Below are 20,236 nucleotides of genomic sequence, written 5' to 3'. Positions count from 1 at the left end.
ATCTGCAAAATGAGAGAGCCTTCAAGCACAGAGAGACCAGGTCATGTAATATATGAGAATTATCACTCGACTATTAATTTTTATAAATAGACTTATCTATACATAAAACACACACAAGTTATTAAAAACCCTTAAAACAAATATGGTAAGACAAACATGGAAAATAAATCTGTTATGGAGCATCAGAAGGCTCGTGTGGTTACCGGAATGCTGAGCTCAGAACTAAGTGATAACTGTGGTTATCACAGACTGAGAGTGTGGTGGGTTGAGCAGCCTGAACAATCAGGCACTTGGTCAACTTTATTAGGGTGCCTAAACTTAGAGTCTCTGCTCTTCATTTGTTCTTTTTAAATTTTCTTCCATCATTTATTTTGGTTCTGGAAACAGCATGCACTCCTCTCTCTTTAGCTGACAAGAGTAACAAAGGACCACAGTATTGACAGTTCACAATTCATTCACACTTTTCAAAATCCTTCATCTCCCAAATATCAAACTGAGCACAAATGTTGAACATGATACTAATATATTATTTTCAGGTAAGAATAATTAAATGGCTGACACAACCTCACTGTTTCTGTTGCTTTCCCTAGAATGCTGAAGGAAGATGCACTATTTAATGCCTCCTCTCCAGGTAGGGTGCTCTCCCACCTGCCCAGTACCACCCAAAGAGCTCAGTAAACCAAACTGCAACACCACATTAAAAATCCAGACAAAGCTGCTTCAAAAATTACTACAAACTGTAACATAATTCTCTGAAGTTTTGCTAGTGAGAACATTTCTTAGCAGAAGTATTCTGCATTTAGAGAGATCAATCTTAGCAGAGGAAAAATTTCTTCTACTTACTCCCTGAAGTTCCTGCCACAACAGCACAGAGTAAAATGATGGCGAGCAACCCCGGGGCCATCGAAATCACCTTCTCAGACCAGAAGTTAACACAAACACATCAGTTCTGCTCTCAAAGGCACCTCTGAGCAAGGCACTGAAAGAAAATTTCCTTCACAAAGCAGGAGCTCACTATTTCAACTCCCCTCTTCCAGCCAGAGGAGGGGCTCTGGCAGGACAGCCTGCAGAGGGGAGGGGGAGGTTGTAGTAAGGGGGAGAGACAGACACACACATAACCACTGACCCCATCTCCAACAGCATTTCAGCCTTTTTGCAAAAGAAGAGAAGGAGAAGTTAACCTATTAGAAATCCCACAAAACTGCAAGGATAAGAAATTAGGTATATGGCACCACAACAGAGCAAATGCTCAGAACAATCCCATGAAGTGAGTTTAAAACAAATAAATAAATGTACAAGTCACCCTAGTGATCATTCCTTGATGATTAATCAACCAAAAAGCACATAGGATGAAAGCCAAAGCTTTGGGACTAAAGGGAAGGTGTTTCCACTGGGAGCAAGCAAGTTCACAGGAGGCAGCTCATCCCATCAAGTCCCAAATCTCAAATGGGTGAAATTGTGTGTGAATAAGACACAAAACCACTAAACCACCATCCTTCTGGTACCAACCAGGTTTGTACAACACATCAGACACAGGCCTTCCAGGATTCACCAAACTTACAGACCCCTCATGCAGGCAGGCCCAGGACTCTTCCCACACTTCCCATGCAGACTGAGCCCATGTTTAGAGTCCACATGTAGCAGAATGAATGGATGGTCACTCACAGCACAGAGACATGGCCACAACTCAGCTGTTCCTGTGTGCCAACACCTCCCAAGGGAAGCTGCGTGGGCAGGCAAATATTTCTTTACTCCCACTGCAAGCCCTCTGGTCTAGCCTGAGCTACTGTTTTCTCGAAACAAGAGTCACAAATAGAACTTTAGATAACAATCCCAGTCACTGGTACTACTCTCCCCCACTAGGTTTGTGCTGCTCCAGCCTCTTTCCTGAACTTACTTCCTCCCTCACATAACATTTGCTCACTAAATGCTTACAAATACTAAAGGGAAAGCAACTTCTCATGTGTGCTTTGCAAACATCAATTACTAAAGAAGATGAGAGAGAGCAATTCCAGTCTAAAGAGTTAATAAAATACTCCACGATGTAAACAGACCCCTCTATCAAAATCCCTGACCTACCAAATGCTCAACTCAGAGTCAGGCCAGGTTTGAAACTGCATTAAAAAAAACCCCCAAAGCCTACATATTTCATACAGCAACTCAAATTTCCTAGAACCGACCCAAAGCAGTAACTGAGAAAGCCTTCTTCTGCCTTCACAGTGATTTTTCATAATATTCTAATTTTGAAACTGCTTCAGAGATTTCTTCGTGGAAAATTACTTGCTGAATTTGCCATTTTTATTCTGCTGAGCTACTCAGTCTGGTACTCATTCTAATTTTTCATTTAAGAGTACAGCTCATATGGGCATAGTATGTACTCTATGTAAGAAGTCACTTAGCTCTTGATCTACTATCATCAATATGGATAGAAGCAGGAAAGTCAACAGCTGGGCAGGAACATAAAAACACGATGAATTTACCAGAAAATTGATATATTGTCACAACTCTTTCAATTATTTTCTTCAATCACTACTATTGCCCACACCAGTCTGACTTTTAACTGTTTATATAATAAGATTTTTCAATATATTTCACACAGCTATTGAAAAAAAAAAAAACTTAAAGCATAAAACTTACACCAAAGTCAGTAGGAACATCAACTCTGAAATTAGAGAGAATTTCTGCTTTATCAAGACACTGGTTCAAGTGGACCAGCATGTAACTTAGACTTCCTAAAAAAATCAAATTTGCATTTTAATCTCAAGTTTTAGCTTTGTGGCTTCCCATTTCTTAGGGAAGAAACTATACTAATAAAAAAGAAGAAAAATATCTTATGGTAGGAATATGAACATGCTCAAGAATTTATAAATCTGAGCTTGTTTGAATCTTGACAATGTCATAGACCCAAGAACAAAGAAGTTCATGAACAAAACTCTAGGGATTTTTTCACTAAAAATATTTCAAACAGCTGTTTTCAGTATAGCACAGATTTGGGGCAGTTTTTATTGAAACTTCTAAATATGGAATTAAATGCCTGAATAGCACTTAGGTCTTAAATGCACACTGAAGCCAAACCTTTAAGAGAAAATATGACATAAAGTGTCCTCTGCACTTGACTCATGTGACTTCCCTCATGTAGTGGTTGGCAAGTGCAGGATGGAGCCCAAGACTCAACATCTTGTAAGCATTTTTTCCTACCTCACATCAGATGATCTTTTTCTAAAAAAATCAAAACACCACTTCCAAAAGAGGGAGAAAAAGAACCTCCTGAAGAGAAATTTCCAGCACATTGCTGTCCTAGATAATCTTAAAATACTGAAGAAAACCTGGCACATGTGTTGCAAACACACTGGTTTAATGACACACAAGAGACCCCCACTGCCTGTAAGTCTCAGAAAAGTATTCATCCATTTTAATGGATACTGTACTCAAGTTTGGAAAATGAATTTAATAAAAATGACCATCTGTCACACAACAGGGTAAGCCTGTCCGTGGATACCTGAGAACTGGTCTCCAGTATTGCCAAGAAAGCATGAGCTTTTACAAACTGTCAAAGTCTGCTTTTTATAGGCCCCACAAATAATAAAATTAATATTATCGCGACACTGACATCTCGCCCTAACAGCCGAAGGCAGGCGGAAGTGCCCTTGGCCAAGGTTCCGCACCCACCTGTGTGCTCGTCGCCCTTCCTCCTCCCTGTGCTCGCAGCCATCCCGCATCCGGAGCTCTGCCCGGTCGCGGGCCCGAATCGAGCCCGGGGGCCCCTCACAGCACCGAGCATTTCCCACAGCCCGCGGCCGGGGGGCCCCTCACAGCACCGAGCACCTCCCGGAGCGCCCCTCATAGCACCGGGCACCGTCCGGAGCCCGCGGTCAGAGGCTCCTCACAGCACCGGGCACCGCCCGGGGCAGCATTCCGGGCACAGTGGCCCGAACCCGCCGCATCTCTGAGGAAAACGCCGTGAGAGCGCTGCGAGACACCGACGCTTTCCAGGCCTTCTTCCCAGCGGGAATTAAGCTATGGAAGGGCCACCTGTCCGCCTCAGGGCTGTGGCGGCGGTCGCTCCCCGACGGACCAGCCCCAAACTCGGCCTCCGGGCGCCAAGGGGCAGCCGGGGAACCTGCGGCACGGCCGGGGAGAGAGAAAGGGTCAGCGATGGCTGCGGTGAAACGGGGTGATGGGGTCGCACCTCCAATCCGGTGTCTAGTCTTGGGCGCCTCGCGACGAGAAGGACATTAACCTGCAGCAGCGTGAGCACAGACATGCAATGGAGCTCCTCATCAAGCCTGATGAGCAACAGCTGAGGGAGCTGGGGGGCCTCGGCCTGGAGAAAAGGACTCTCAGAGGGCCCTTCCCTCTCAACTGCCCGAAAGAGTGGTCAGGCATTGGAACAGGCTGTCCGGGGAAACGGTGGGATCACCATCCCTGGAAGCATTCAGAAAACACCTAGACGTGGTGCTTAGGGACATGGTTGAAAGGTGAACCTAGCAGGCTGAGGGCAATGATCTTCAGAGGTCTTTTCCAACCGTAGTGATTCTATGATTCTGTTATCCTAGAGTAAAAAAAATATCTTCAGTGCTACTTTGTGAACAATAAAAGCTTTGTACGAGGCATGGGCCTGAGGTAACTTTTTCACAAGTTACCAAGACACAGGGCACTCAGAGTAGCACCAGGAGAAGGTTCTTCAAAGGCTGTGGGGATTAAGAAATGGAAATTGCTTTGGGATAGTCTTTTTCCCCCCTCTAATGCTTTTGTGAGCTCCTTGCTGTCACATTCAGGTGCACCATGGCTTTAAGTCCTAGAGCAGTGTCATACACCCTGTTAATGCAATGGCCCCCTGGAACTCACTTGAAGCTGCTTTTTGGGGGTATTTTTTTTGTTACAAAGAAAGAGCTGTAGCATGAAGCAAAACAGCCAGCCACAAAAGGACTTTCAAAAAGCTGCCTACTCTCTTTTGGTTTATTCTCAACTTGGGCACAACTACTTTCAGCACCTCCAGACCACAACACCTCCTCTTCAGACATTAAATTTTCAAGTTCTTACAGATAACAATATTCAATTTTAAGTGGTAATAAGGAGCACTTCCTTTGAAGTCAGTAGGTTTCACATGCACCTTTTGTGTCTTGGTTTGAAAAGTACTAAGATGCTCATGGCAAATTTATTTCTGTACTGAATTCCCATCCAGCATATCATACCTGAGGGTATTCATCTCACAAAAATACATTAGAAGTCATCCTAAAGATAATAAACTTGTATCACATTGCAGGATCTTATGAAGCAAATGGAACACAAAAGTTAATTTGCTATAAAATACAATCACCTGAACTACAAAAACACACCTTTGTCACAGGACTTATACTTAGCTTTTACTCCTAGGATGACATTATTGTATACTCCATTACTGACCTCCTGCTGCTTAGTTATGAATAATAATTAACTAGGTTTGAATAAACGAATCATTTCTTCAAATAACCCCTTGTGGTTAGACTGACAGAAGTGCTTTCACAAACACTGCAGTAAATAGCAGCTTTTCAAAACCACTCTGAACTTGCTCAACAACTCCCTCTTGTAAGGCTATCAGCTGCCTTTTACCTGTTTTAACAACTTTTATTTTGGATTCTCTTTGCATGACAAAACAAATTTTATTTCCTTCTGGCTCAAGCCTCACCAGAATTTGAAATTGTGCAAGTTCTGTCTATTAAAAACAGAAGCCTAATGAAAATAACACTGTCAAAATGTGACGGAAGGTAAAGTCATCCTGGAAAGCTCATGAAGGTGGAGGTAGGGAAGGTTTTACCTGAACTTGTAATGTGAGGCTGGAGGATTTCAGATGGCCTATGCTCCTTCCTTAGGTGAAAATACCTAGAGCCCATAAAGTCAGCATTGTTCCTTCTGTATCTACTACCAAGGAAAAACTATTCATACAACACTCACTTACTACCAAAATAACCCTAAGGTGCTTAATAAAAATAATAAATATCAGGGCATTAGAACAAACTTGTTTGAGGTACTAACCTTGCCTTCCTGTTCTTTCTGCACCTCAAAAAAACCAACCAAACAAAAATTTAGACATTAAAAGAAAGTAGGGTATTCTCATATGATTAATAGGGATCCTTTCCCACTGAATACAGCGGTATTTGATAGCTATTTTCTCTAGTGGTTCCTGGTATGTGAACATGGAGCTATATTTATATGTGTTTGTTTAGTTGCATTGCAAGTGAAAGTTTTACCCAACAGTTTTAACTAAAAAAATATTTATAGCACCCGAGTTGCAGGAAAACAACACATTTTCAGTGTGGCTCTCTGTTTGACAGATGGTCTGCCAGGCAGACAATCCCATTTATCAGACTTGGCCCAGGTGAGACTCTGAAAAATTTCTCCCTGTAATTACTTTTCTTCACTTAACATTTCAGCCATCCATGTATTTGGAAACATTCCAAATGCTATGATTTTCCAATTACAAGCACTAGATAGGAAAGACAAAGTTTTTTATTTTAAATAGAGTCAGTTTTAAAAACAAACAGTAATTTCAACACAATCAAACACAAAGCGCTTTCACACAAATCAAGTTATATCCTGCATTTGTTTGTCCAAGGTAGGTTTAACAAAGCAGTTTACTTTGGCAGTCTGTAGCTCATTCCATACACAAGAGAACAAGCACAGGCTTTGCGTTTAAGAAAATATAACTATAGAAGAGGCAGCAGAAAGCTTTGCAGAACGGTGAATTCGAAGGAAGACCTGCCAACATTGTGTGTCCTAATCTTAATCCATACATGGAACTTAAAGAGAATCAATGGACTATGCACATAAATCAAAACAAACACTTTTTTTTTTGGTCAGTGTTTTGCATTTTGGTGCCACCACCTCAGATTTTCCAACCATCACTTTGGGGAGAAAAGGGGAGATAAAGGAATAACAACTGGAAGACTCAGCAAATGAATATATGGCAGGACTATCCAGACCAGACTGACAGGGTACTAAAAGAATTAAAAATCCTCCCCACCATGCAAGCAAATCCCAAGCTTGGAAACGCTGCGAGCTTCATTGCTCCTTTCTGTTTCGCTCTGACAATAAACTGACAAGAAGCACGTTTTCTGTGACACTCAGTGGGGGAATTCTGCTTCCCAGTAAGGCACAGGACTTGCTTGTGTCACCAGAACAGAAAACACTGCAGCATCACCCAGGCCCTTGAAGAACAAAGAGAGCGCTATGGTGGTGCACCAGCAGACAAAAGCATATGCTGGTACCACGTCATCAGTGTGGAAAGCTATAAAGTTACCAGCTTTTTATCTCCATCATTCTCTTGCTAGTTAGTAGCTGCTCATGTAAATTCTTATGGTATGAGGAGACCAGAAACCTTTTCCAAACGCACAAGGAAGCTCTTAAATCACTTGCAGACTGACTCACAAGCAGCAGCAGTTTACAAAACCTAATCAAAACCAGGCCTAGAGATTGTACGTGATCTACAAAATTACTGGATTTCAAACATGAAGTGTTGAAAGACTTGAAAAACTAACTTACACCAAATACTTACAGAAGGCACATTTGGCAAGAACAGGAAATGCAGTATTTTTTATTTGTATTTATTTTAGCTTTTTACTTTTACAGACATTAATACAGTGTTACCAATATAGCCTGGCTTCAACACCTGTCTGCCTTTTCTGGACAGGTATAATTTAGGTTGGATATTAGGAAGAAGATTTTTACAGAAAGGGTGATTAGACATTGGAATGGGCTGCCCAGGGAGACGGTGGAGTCACCGCCCCTGGAGGTATTTAAGAAAAGATTGGGTGTGGCACTCAGCGCCATGGTCTGGTTGATAAGGTGGCACTGGGACACAGGTTGGACATGATGATCTCAAAGGTCTTTTCCAACCCAGCTGGTTCTGTGATTCTGATTCTGTAATATGCATCAAGATGTTGTTTGACCAAGTTGCTTATGACAGAGAAATTACTTAAACCTTCAGAGCCTCATTCCCTAATTTTTTGTGATTATCATCCTAAATAAGCATATCCATCTTAAGTTTCTAAAAGCAAAACTCATCTTTCATTTAATTTAGAAAAATCAGAGAAACTCCCTAACAAACATTTTACCTTCTTAGTAAAGAAACAATAATTAACAAGCAGATCAACAACTAAAAGACCAGGTATTTTATTTATGTGTTTCAGGTGGAATTCAAGCTTTAAGATAAGGTTGAGGTTTGTTTATGATTGATCAAATGACTTACGTAAATGTACAACAAAGTTTTCCGATGTTCTAACCAAGGCTCTCTGGGCATTTCCACTGGGGTGAAGAGAACACTTCACAGACTTTCAATCAGCAGTAAGAAAACTCCCAGCAAAACAAAAAACACTAAACAAGTATCTCCTGTATGAACATACTCACTTCAGATTAGAGATATGACTAGACTTGAAACTGTCAATAAAATTCAGATACTAGATTCAATCAGTATTTTTACACAATAACCTGAGTTGTCCATTTGGAAAAGCTACCTCCAAGAAGGAAGAACCCTTTAGGTTTGGTTCTCTTCCAACTAAGAAAGCTTTAAAGTGAATTCTAGTGCTCATAAAAAGAAGACAACAAACCATTTCTTTTTTCGAAGAGGAGCACCTGTCTCTGAGGCAACTCCCTGCTGGTCTGTAAACAGTGCTGCTGCCAAAGCACGAGCCTAAATAGTTCTCCATACATATCCTCCTCTTATTCTGTGCTGAGATCTCACAGTCTGAATGCAAGCACAGTGTGCAACATGATTGAGACGAGATTAATTGAAGAACATCACCAAACTGTTATGTATAAAGCAAAAAGGGAAACACTCCATTGCTCTCCACTGGTGCTGGACTGAGTGGCCCATATGGATTAGGTATGCTTTTTACAGACCTAAGTGAAACTCCTCTCAAGCAAATGCATATTCAAACCATCTAGTAATAAACATTACTTTTTATTGGTTTCCAGTGATAGGATGCACAGAAAAAACAGGAAGTCTCCATGAAGCTTCAGAGAGGGCTTGTAGAGGTGCTAACTAACTTCATCCATCAGTGTTTAAACACTGCCTATAAACGTTTGTAAGAACCAAGAAGAGTATTGCATTTCGGACAGGTGTGATCCACATCCTTTAGGGCATCAATGCAAAAGGGAATTAAGCAGCAGCCTGCTATACACCTGCAAAGGCAAAAAAAGAGAAAAACACTGCTTTACACTTTTTATATACACAAGAAGGTAAAATGTATTTCATCCAAAAGCCATCAGTAAAACTGGTGCCATAAGCTTTAGGATGAACACACGTGGCTATGGAGTCCATTACTGTATGTTCCAGAACTGCTTTAAGGTCCTGTAGGATCAGATGTAGGCTGATTGAACCACTAAGGCTCAGGTCCCAGACAGAGAAAGCAAAGCTGAGAGCTCCATTACATGTTAGAGCTGTAAAAGGTCAAGGTAAGAGTGCAAATTGGAGTTGACCTACCCCAGCAGGCAGAGGCCACCACATGACAGCCAGGTCAAAGCTCCTGCGTCGTACGAGAGACGTGTCACTATCACCTGGTTACAGGAAGGGCAGGACATCTGAACCGGGCGGTCATAAAACAGCACTGGCTGCTGCACATACACCGTCTGAACAGTAACTGAGCAGAGAAATAGGCTGTTTACTCAATGAGTACAGAAGGAAAAAAGAGTAGTGATCAGCTTCCTCTGAACCAGGTATAACTTTGAAATATTCAGGGCTCAGAGGAACAAAATACACGACAACAGAGAGAAATCACCATGGTATTTCCTAATGCAGAAATACACTGTCTTAAAAATAAAGCTGCACTAAAAACTGCAGAAAGCCAAATGATGTTATTGACATCAGTACACACTTAGTGATTCACAAGAATTGATTCACCTTGTTCTCTTCAAAAGTATTTTTTGGCAGGTGGTGAACACCTGTGAACCACGATTTTTCATCTTCTGACAGCACCTATTACACAGCCACTTGACACCACCTTAAGGTGAGGTACAAAAGGGTTTTGGAGGCTTACTGGGGTTATTTGCTGGTGGAGGCTGTCCCATGAATGGGGGAGGGTTCATTCCCTTCCCATCTGGCTCCTTCTGTCCAGGGCCAGGGATGGGATAGGGGTGAGGATAGTTCACATTGACTCCTACGGTTTCCTCATAAGAAGGTGGTGCAGATGGGACAGAGTTGCCACTTGGAGCAGACATTATATCTAAAACATAAAACAGAGAAAATCTTAACAAAAGGCATTATTTATTAAAGGAAAGTGACAAATAATTAGGCTCAATTCAGCAGCAAGAAGATAACTAGATTAAAATGGACTTTTACCAGCATAAAATTAATTTGCTAGTATTTGTTTCTGATAGTATGAAATGTTCATCTTGATTTCACTGTTGTTGTGTGCTTCCCACTTCCTTTTCACAGGGTAGTTCTTACACTTTGTCCCAACACCAATTCTTCCTTTATAAATTAAATATACTAAAGCAGGGAGGTGAGGCATCTTTATTAGTATACTAAAATATCTGGCAGTCTCCTAATTCTCCAAGAACACTATTTCTAATCCCTCTTGTTCACCTGAAAAACTGAACAGTATGATAGGCCACATGGTAGTTGCTAACCAACATGAGCCTGGTTTGTGGTGAAGCTCAAATATTTAAAAAATACTATTTGCCTCTGCTGTAATTTGAAATAAGTATTTATATTGAAGGAAAAAGAAACCCAAACAATTAAGCATGTCCAACTCAATTCAAAACTTTTACAACTCTCAAATATGTCTAAGGTTGCCATTTTTGCTTCTTAGAAAAATTTTAATGAGTTTGTAGTACAACTTTTCCTCCACCAATTGTTATTTTGTTGCAGAGGATAGGAATGCTGACCACTGCCTTTTCCCAAAGAGGAAAGAAACGACTGCGGTTTCAATGCAGACTTCCTTTCCTCCTCCCCACCTACCCGCTTCAGACTCTACCCACCATTTTCTTTGTGGAACAAGCTCTCATGGTATCAGTGCTGACCAAGCATCTCCCTTTTCCCCCTCCTCCTAAGAACCATCAGACAGCTCTCCAAGAGCCACACTCCATTCTGCTGTTGCACATACAATCCCTCTATACATATGCAAGTCTTTTCACACAGTACTATCTGCAAAAGGCAAGCTGTACTTGGAACATTAATTCTATGATGCTATGATAGTTATATAGGACTACTATGAATAAAAGAGGAGAAATTGCACCGATGCAATTTGCAGGTACAAAAGACAACGCACAAAGTAAAAGAATTTCAGACATAAGTATCTGTTTAGGGCTGGCATCACTCCACTCACACAAAGCTCGGGTGAGACCAGCATACAACTTTCCCAACAATGACACAAGCCTTTCCACTCTCCCAGAGCATGGAAAAGTCCTTGGAATACCGCTGATTATCTTCCTCACGCAACACAGCTTTCATCAAGATTTCAGTGAAGTCTATAAACACTTCCATGAAGAACTTGTCACAAGTCTGTTAACTCTTCCAGGTTACACAGGACTAATCTGCTGCACTGGAGGCATGGGAGATAAACCAGCAAACACCAGTGTTTATACATTCAGGAATCTTCCCAGCTGATTTAGCAGAAATGCAGAAAGGTGTGTTACAAAGGGAACTGTGTACTCAATCAAGTGTGGGTTTTACAGTAGCCCCATGGCCAGGACAAATACAGGAGCTGGTACAGAAGAACAGACATGGCTACAGGTGCAGGAGCAGTAACTGTGGTAACCCTGGAACAGACATTGCTCCTTCCCACCATTCTCATACTCACACTGCAGCTTTGGCAGAATGAAGAGGGAACAAGACAGCAGTCGAAGATGTTGAAACTCAGTAAGTTTTTGTAGTATCAAGTATTTCACAGCTATACTTTAAAAAACCACTGATGTCCTGTTTTCTTTAGAAAAGAGAAGTTTTCTCCCTGTGACTAAACTACAAAGCTGAATCACAATCTACTGCTCCCAGTCAGTGTGCTGGTCTTGGCTGGGGGTGCACAAGAAGCCAGGAGGGGGCACTGCCAGAACAGCTGACCCCAGCTGACCAAAGGGGTATTCCAGACCATAAAGCATCATCCTCAGCCATAAAACCAGTAAGAAGGTTGTTGGGAGGGAAATGCTGCTCAGGGACTGGCTGGGCATCGGTTGGTTGGTAGTGAGCAATTATTCTCATTTGCTTCACTTGCTGGACTGTATTCTCCTCTGTTACTTTCCTTTTCATTACAACTATTTAATTATTGTTTTATTTCAATTATGAAACAGTTCTTATCTCAAGCCATAAGTTTTCTCATGCCCTTCCAGTTTCTTCAGGGGTGCAGTGAGTGAGCAGCTCTGTAGTGTTCAGTTGCCAGGTGGGGTTAAACACAGCTCCTTCTGCTGCTCAGCTCTGCTTCACTTATGAGCAAGTTCTAAGAAATCAACACCCTTTCATAGATTTCAAAATGATAATAACTTCCAGCATGAACGCTTCTAGTCTTGATATTTACTTATTTTTAAATTATGTTCCTGTTCATTTCTTACCACCAAGTGGTTTTGAACAACCATTTCAATTTAAACATTATCACTACCCTTTTTCTGCACTTTCACTTTTTTTTTTCGTTTTTCTGTAGACAAATGCAAACAGGTCTCAAGTCTTCACAACACTTTGTGGCATCCCTTTTCATATTCTAAAGTTTCAAAACTGTAGCACAAATAACATGTACAAAGTACTACAGTGAATGGTGTAAAACTAAAACTGTGTATGAAGTCCTTTAAGTTATCTATCAAAACAAAAATTCCTAATAAACATCAAGATGAGATCAAGACTACAAAAAAGCCTCTTCAAAATCTGAGTATTGTGGATGTAACCACAACTTCAGCTTTTCAATTTCATTTTTCTAATGTCTCTCCTGCTTTAAATGTCAACTTTGAAGAGATATTTGAACCATCACTTCATACAGCCAGTGCGAATGTGTTTCACACTCCAGGTCTTGAATATTAGGCTGGGGACAAGGGAAATACCAGTCTCTGCTTGGTATGTAAAAAACCAAGCAACCAAAAACCCATCCAGTAAAGAACTGCTTACAATTACAGCTATCCTAACCTGGTCTGGCCAAACAAATGTTTTTGCCCTTCCCTTAATCTCTTGCTAAAATTTGACACAACTTAACCCTCAAATTAAACAATTCCTACGCAGTCCTCTTCACTAGAAATCCCAAGTCGCCCTCCAACAACACAGGTGGTTTAGAACGGCTACCTTCACAGCAGAGTCTAAGACAGCTACTGATCAGCAACATCTGGAATGAAACACAGGTTGAAGACTAATTTTTTTTAACAACCTCTCAGGATATACAGGTTTATCAGAGCACTCAGTGCACAGCAAGCCCTAACACAGCAGCCTCTTGGACCACCAGCTTCATCTGAACTCTGGACAACAACTTTCTTGTTTACCAACCTGGTGAGGAATATTATCTCAAAGTTGTTTAAATTTCTCAGGCGTTTGTGAGAGAATAAAATCCAGTAATCACAACAAAAAAAAGACTTCGACATATTATTATTTCATTAAGAACCAATGGCATTGAGGTCACACTGAATTCTATACTGGCGAAGTGGAAATATTACCACACGGTGTGTTCTGCCGGGCAGGAGACATTTCAGACGTTACTGTGTTACTTTTACCAAGTAATCAATAGTCTCGGAACATTCCTGAGTGGCCTCCTGTGAGTTACCCACTCCCCGGGGCAGCGCAGGGCCGGTCCGAGAGGAGCTGCTGCCGCGCGGCTCCCGAGCGCATTCCCTAAGGAAAGGGCCACCTTCCGCCTGCCACGCTCGGGGAGGCGAAACTCCGGCCTCGCTCGGCCCCCAGCCGGCATCGCCGAGGGCAGGAGCCGCCGCCCACGGTCTCTCCCGGACCGTCCCGGAACCAGGACTGGGACCGCGCCACTCGGGACACCGCTGGCCCGCCAAGCCCCGACCTGCCCCCGGTGCCCCGCGGGCTCCTGCGGAGAGGGATCGGCCCCCGAGCCGAGGCTGCTCCCCCGCCCCGCAGTCGGGCCGGAGCATCGGGAGCGGCCCAGGGAGGGCAGCGCTCGGGGCCGGGAGCGGCCCCGGCGGAGGAACACAGCCTGCCCCCGCCGCCCCACTCTGCTCTGCCCGCGGCACCGCCAGGCTCCGGGCGGCGCGGCACAGCCCTTACCGACTCTCCTCTCCGCTCCGCTCCGTTTGCCCGGGCGCAACCACGGTCAGCACGGCTTGTCCTGTCCCGTCCCGTCCCGTCCCGTCCCCACGCCACCCGCGTTTCCTCTTGCCCTTCCCCCTAGAACCGTGAGCAAGCGCCGCGGGCGCAGCTCGGGGGGGCGCTCCGCTGGCCTCGGACGGGCCGTGCCCTGGGAGCGGCCTCGGCCGCTCCCCCGGACCCACCGGCTCCCGGCAAAGGCGCGTCTGGGCGGGACGGGAAGGGAAAGGAAGGGGGAAAGCCTGTGGAAGTACAGGCACTCCTGACGCATTTCGCAGTCCCGGTGATCGGGAACTCCTCGGCTTTCGCCAAGAGCTCACAGCGATTAAACCAGTAATCTTCAACTTTCCCGTCTGCAGCGCAGCCAAGCACCGTGTTCTGTAACACTACAGGAAAATTACTTTCCTAATTCTACAATACCCCTTACGTTACCAGATCAGGTATTTCAGACAACATACAAGAACACATAAAATGATCAACAAAACTTTCAAGTTCAAGATTCAGTGATTTTACGTAGTGTCTTTACAAGCAATTGAATTGGATTCAGTCTTTAGAAAACACAAGCGTACATCACTCCTTCCTCTATTCAGCTCCAAGATAACACAAAATGTGAATTATGGCCAGATCCCTGAAAGGGCTTCAAGAGGGACTGCTTCACACGTTGGTTTGTGTGAATCTACCTTGGACTGAAGGGACTTGATAACCCCTGGGGGCTCAGCAGGGACAGTTCATAAAGCCTTTTGGCTGAAAGCATCTAAAATCTGTTAAAGTCCAATTTTTGTATTTAAATCTTTTCTTGAACCTTGCCATAAGGAACACACAAAAAGCCTCAATTCAAACCCATCCTGGAGCAAGGAGTCAGGTTTTATAGGATGAAAGGGGGTCCTACCCCAAGTGATGATAAACCAGCATGAAGCTCTGCAGTCACAGTAACCTAAATCACCTGCAAGTATGGGTACTTGGGGATGTCATCAGATGTTGAGACTATTGAGGGCATGAATAGTCCCAGTCCCCCGATTTGGGGGGAACAGAGAGAGGAGTGTGATCTATCAGCACTGAGATTAGAACTAAGAGGTGAATAAATTTATACCATTATCAAGAAATCACATTACAGATTATTTTTCTAAGGAGCAGAACATGAGTAATTTGGTCTTTGGTGCCCTGGATTAACTAAAATTGGAGTAATTGTTCTCTTACTAACTAAATCTCCTTCCCCAGATGGCTATGAGCAGCTTAGGAGCCACAGGAGAGAGAAGCCATGACTGAACACATCTCCCAGGGTGAAATAAGGCATGACCTTCAACTGAAAGCCTTCTTACTCTAACTGCCATCTCTCTCATGTGTAGTGTTTTGCATCTAGTCTAGGCTGGCTCGTGCTCCTCCTTGGGGACCCCAGTAACATTCCTCCTTTTTGCCCTACTACTGTTTCCACCAAATGTCCAAATAGGCGGTTTGGATCCATTTACTGGTACATGAGTGTATTTCCTCTCACTATCCATCCTTCTTCCCACCTAGCTCACCATTTGCTAGTTCCTGCCTTTCCAGTCCTTTTGCTGGATGGCACTGGGTGAAAGAAGCATCAGCTTCAGCCGGTCACCACAGCACCTGTGAGCTTGTGGAAAATTCCACAGAAGTCACAATTAATGGAATGTTATGTAGTGGTCAGTGGAACAAATTGGCGAAGGGCTCTGTGGCCACCTTAAGTAACAAACTAACACTTTTCTGAGGAATACATATATCCTTGCTAACAAATACTTGTACCACCTTGAGCCAAGCATGCGCTTTAGGCAGAGTTATCCTGTCCTTAAAAGTAATGCCCTGCTTCTTAATACTACATTGCTGTTAAGGAGTTTTATTCCTGATTTTCAGTGACAAGCTTGTGGAAAATTGGCAAGTTTGGTGTGGAGAATTGATGAGGCTGGTTGAGCAAGGACATGAGTTGAGGTGCTTGCTTATCTTACACCTAACTTGAGTGAGGCTTAAGCACTGCATGGTGTCTGGGGTAAAGTGTAGGGCTCACAGCCCAGTGTCTCAGTAAAGTAGAGAGCGTGCTTACACTTTGGTATGGAGACAGGGCCTCAGCCCTCTTGTCCACGCACAGCAGGCCTTATTAGAAGTAGAAATCTGGTCCTGTGAGGAGATGTGTGGCCAGCAGGCCAAGAAAGTGGATTCTCTCTCTCTGCTCCACTCTCATGAAACTCCACCTGCAGGGCTGCATCCAGGTCTGTGGCCCCCAACATAACAAGGGCGTGGAGCTGCTGAAGCAAGTCCAGAGGTGGCCATGAAGATGTGCCAAGGGCTGCAGCACCTCTGCTATGGAGACAGGCTGGGAGAGTTGGGGTTGTTCAGGCTGGAGAAGAGAAGGCTCCAGGGTGACCATACTGCTCCTTTCAGTACTTGAAGGGGGCCTATAAGAAAAATGGAGACAAACTTTAGCAAGGCCTGTTGCAACAGGAGAAGGTATGATGGTTTTAAACTGAAGGAGGGATCAATTTAGACTAGATATAAAAAAGGAGGCTTTTACAATGTTGGTGGTAAACCATTGTCACAGCTTGCCCAGAGAGGTGGTGGATCCCCCTGGAAACATTCAAGGCCGGGTTGGACAGGGCTCTGAGAAACCTGGTCTACTGAAAGGTGTCTCTGCTCATTGCAGGGGCCTTGGACTAAATTATATTTAAAGGTCCCTTCCAACCCACACTGTTCTATGATTCTGTGATGATGATGTGCAGTTGTAAAATATTGATGGGCTTAAGATGATCAAGCAAAGGTCAGATGGCCTGTACTGCTGCCTCAGCCAAGTGGAGGAGGAAGCGAGCCTGAAGTATCATGGTTCTGTTCTGCCTTTGATTCAACCATAAATCCTGACTCAGCCTGACCAAAGGTAACCAAAACCCTCATTATCCCTCGTTTACATATGAAACATACACCAATATGCAACTGAGAAAGTGTCTTCCCCCCCACTGTCTAAGATGGAAGTGACAGGTAACCAATTATATTTGACTACAGTCCCACCTCCATTTATCTGAAAGTATAAAATTGATATTTTCAATCCTCCATGTAGAGGATGAGAATATGACCCCATTTCAAGGACAAGTGGACTGTTCTGCTCCTCTCTCCTCCCCAAAACAGAGATGCCTCTTTAGTAAAATTTTCACCTCAGTGAAACTACAGTTAATTAACTGTGAAGTTATGTGTAATGAAAAACTGATTTTTTAATTCAGCTTGAAACCACTGGCTGGTGCTAATGCAGTAACTGCATTTATCAACAGCAATTCCAAATCTGTATTCCTGTTGCTTCAGTAAGTAGCATTATTTGTGAATCTGTGATTAAGGGCATTCTTATTAAACACAACCAGACTACAGTGCCAAATTGATAATAACCAGAAATTAAGGCCAGCCACATTCAGCCCCTCTGATCTCCAACACAAGTGGGTTATTTTGTGCCAAATTTCATACTCTAATGGAACAGAGCTGCAGCCCGATAGCCTACCTGAGTTAGGCAGGGTGTTGCCCCAGCAAACCCACAGAGCTGCCCCGAAGCTGCCGCCTGCGCGTTGGCACCCACAGAGCTTCTCTTCCTGCAGCAGACCAGGTGACTGGGTGGGGACACAACCAGCGCCAGCTCGAGGCATGCATGAGGAAACGTGGCTAGAAACGGATACAGCTTTTTATCTCTCCCATCCCCCCAAGAGCTGCGTACCTGAAACTATAACTTGTTTTTAAAAAGTCATAAGAAAAAAGGGCCCCATGGCAGTTTCAGAAGCTTGGTGTAAGAATGCAGCAGGATGCAACCGGGAGAGCTCCGCTCCATTTCCATCCCGTGGCACGGTGTGCTCAGCAGCCCCAGCTGCTCTATTCACTGTTTGGCTTCTCTCTGCTCTACTCTACTGGGTCATCACCAGGGCTGCTAACAGCAGCATGGAAATGTACACAGAAAATAGTGGATGTTTTGTCATCACCCTGATTGTACACACAGTATTACAGAACACCAGCAGATGTCAGTTTAGCCCCAAAAATAATTGCATGTTAGATTTATTAGCTTCTGCTTTTACAGCAGTAGGCTTCTGTCAAAGAAGCTAAATGAAGTTCAAAAGTTGATGCACATTTAAAAGCCTGTTAGCCACATTTTACATACTGTAACATGTTCTCAATGTGTAAAATAAGTAAACTTTAATCTCACCTTAATTTTCTCCTGCCTGAAAATCACAGGACTTGCATGCATACAAATAGATATTTTTTTTATATGTGTATGTCATTTTGCATATACTGATTTGTTGAAGCTAGGTAAGAATTTCTATGACTTTCAATCATTTCAGCAATACTAGATATGGATATAGATATAATGGGTCATGCCAGAATGCAGTTTCAGACCAATAACCAATGTACAGGTATAGATAGATAGTTTAAAGAGAAAGCAAGGTAGATACATTAAGCCAAATAATCTGAAAGAATGTTTGCTTTTTTCTTCACTGCTGCAATGGCTGATTCAAGTTGCTAAGCAAACAGAACAAGAACTTCAACACAATTTCAACAGTTAGTACAATGACACAAGCGAGGTTCACACAAGAAACCTCAAAGATGACAACAAGATCCCACACTCAAGTATAAAAATGCATGTTCACATTGCTGAGGTGTCCTCAAAGCATTGGTGATACTGGTGATACAGGATAAATTAATTTCAACTTCCACATGGTCATCTCCAACCCTGTAGGGCAGAAGAGCAATAGCTAAAGGGACCACTTGAGCCTCAGGGTTTTGTTGAGCTCAGAGTTTAAGGGTTTCATCAGCTTCCAGACCAACCCTCTGGTAACTTCAGCACTTTCCAACAATACAGTTTTATTCTCTAGGCTGCTTCTGAATGAATGCACATAAAACCTTCTGCAATAATTAAAACTAAGTACAACCATAATATACTTCCTCTTATGTATTATTACTGCAAAACTCCTGATCACAAAATACTTCAGAGCTAACAACACAATCATTAACAGCTTGCAGAGGCAGGCCTAGGTAACACTGCTGTATTGTTTCTGCTTGGGTGAGCTCTGTTCAATAGAACCAACTCTACCAACATGAGCAGTTATCAAACAGCCTGACATTAGAGATGCCAAATTCATGGGAAAGTGTGGTGCAGTTTCCTTGTGTGAACAAGAGCAGAGCCTGAAGTCAAAGCTGCCAGGAGGTGGGTTACCTTGAATGCTGGTTTCCAAACACTTGGCTTAAAAAATAGAAAAGCTGTGATAGAGGCTTTGCAGCATTCCTTTGGGAGTTAATAACTTCAACTTAGACTATCCTCAAGTAAATTTTGTGATAGAGGGGGAAGAGGAAAAAGGAAAAAAAAAAAGAGAGAGAGTAGATAGACAACAAACACACCCTACCTTTCAGAAACTACTTAGTGAAGATAAATACCCAGTGTCTGACTGCATCATTGCTTACGTTTATATATCAAAACAAATCTATTGCTCCATACCAATACAGAAGTGGAAGAGGAAAAAAACCCCAAAAACCCCCTCATGACAGAAAAATGATGACTTCAAGTCAGCTTGCAGACACACGTTATCTTACGTTAAACCATCTTCTTTCTCAGCCCCCATTTCCTTCCAGTTTCTTCACCCCACCCCTTCACAACAGCCACTCAGACACATCTGCCCAGTGCTCTCTGGTGAGCCCGGCTTGAAGCTGAGCTTTCCTGACCTATTTATTTCATCTGCAAAGGTTGGTAGTATGTGGGGTAATATGCTTGTGAAAGATTAGAATATTAATGAGTTTATCACATGAAACAGAAGCAGCATATCAAGTCTAAAACTGCAGATGATCCCCCAGGAATGCAACTGATTGACAGAATTGTGAAATTAATCCAAACCTAAATATTAGTACTTTGCAGTCCTTCTAGTATTGCTTCCTTCTTAATTACCAACTCCCGTAGTGTTATTTGATCATCATAACAACAGCTGCCAGACTGCAACACTGTGTCACACTACAGCAAAGTATTTAAGTATGTAAATCATATTATCTCCCCTACAGAGT

At 43.0% G+C, this 20,236-nt stretch overlaps 1 protein-coding gene across 2 annotated transcripts; it reads right to left on the bottom strand.

The window, feature by feature from the left end:
- Positions 1-8,919: 8,919 nt before the first annotated feature.
- Positions 8,920-16,585, bottom strand: LITAF (lipopolysaccharide induced TNF factor). Of its 2 annotated transcripts, none has more exons than XM_042037206.1 (4): positions 16,269-16,585; positions 10,014-10,199; positions 9,461-9,617; positions 8,920-9,159 (listed from the first exon to the last, which is right to left on the bottom strand). In XM_042037206.1, exons 2-4 carry the CDS (start codon positions 10,192-10,194, stop codon positions 9,051-9,053), a joined length of 447 nt encoding a protein of 148 aa, XP_041893140.1. In that variant the 5' UTR covers positions 10,195-10,199; positions 16,269-16,585; the 3' UTR covers positions 8,920-9,050. The 2 variants fall into 2 exon arrangements, with proteins under 2 accessions (XP_041893140.1, XP_041893139.1); XM_042037205.1 differs by lacking the exon at positions 16,269-16,585 and adding an exon at positions 14,174-14,391.
- Positions 16,586-20,236: the final 3,651 nt, after the last annotated feature.

The sequence above is a fragment of the Corvus kubaryi genome, unplaced genomic scaffold (assembly GCF_017639235.1).
Source record: "Corvus kubaryi isolate FWS band 111438036 unplaced genomic scaffold, C.kubaryi_AGA036_p1.0 37387, whole genome shotgun sequence".
Taxonomy (NCBI): Eukaryota; Metazoa; Chordata; class Aves; order Passeriformes; family Corvidae; genus Corvus; species Corvus kubaryi.
This window is presented reverse-complemented; position numbering and strand designations above follow the sequence as displayed.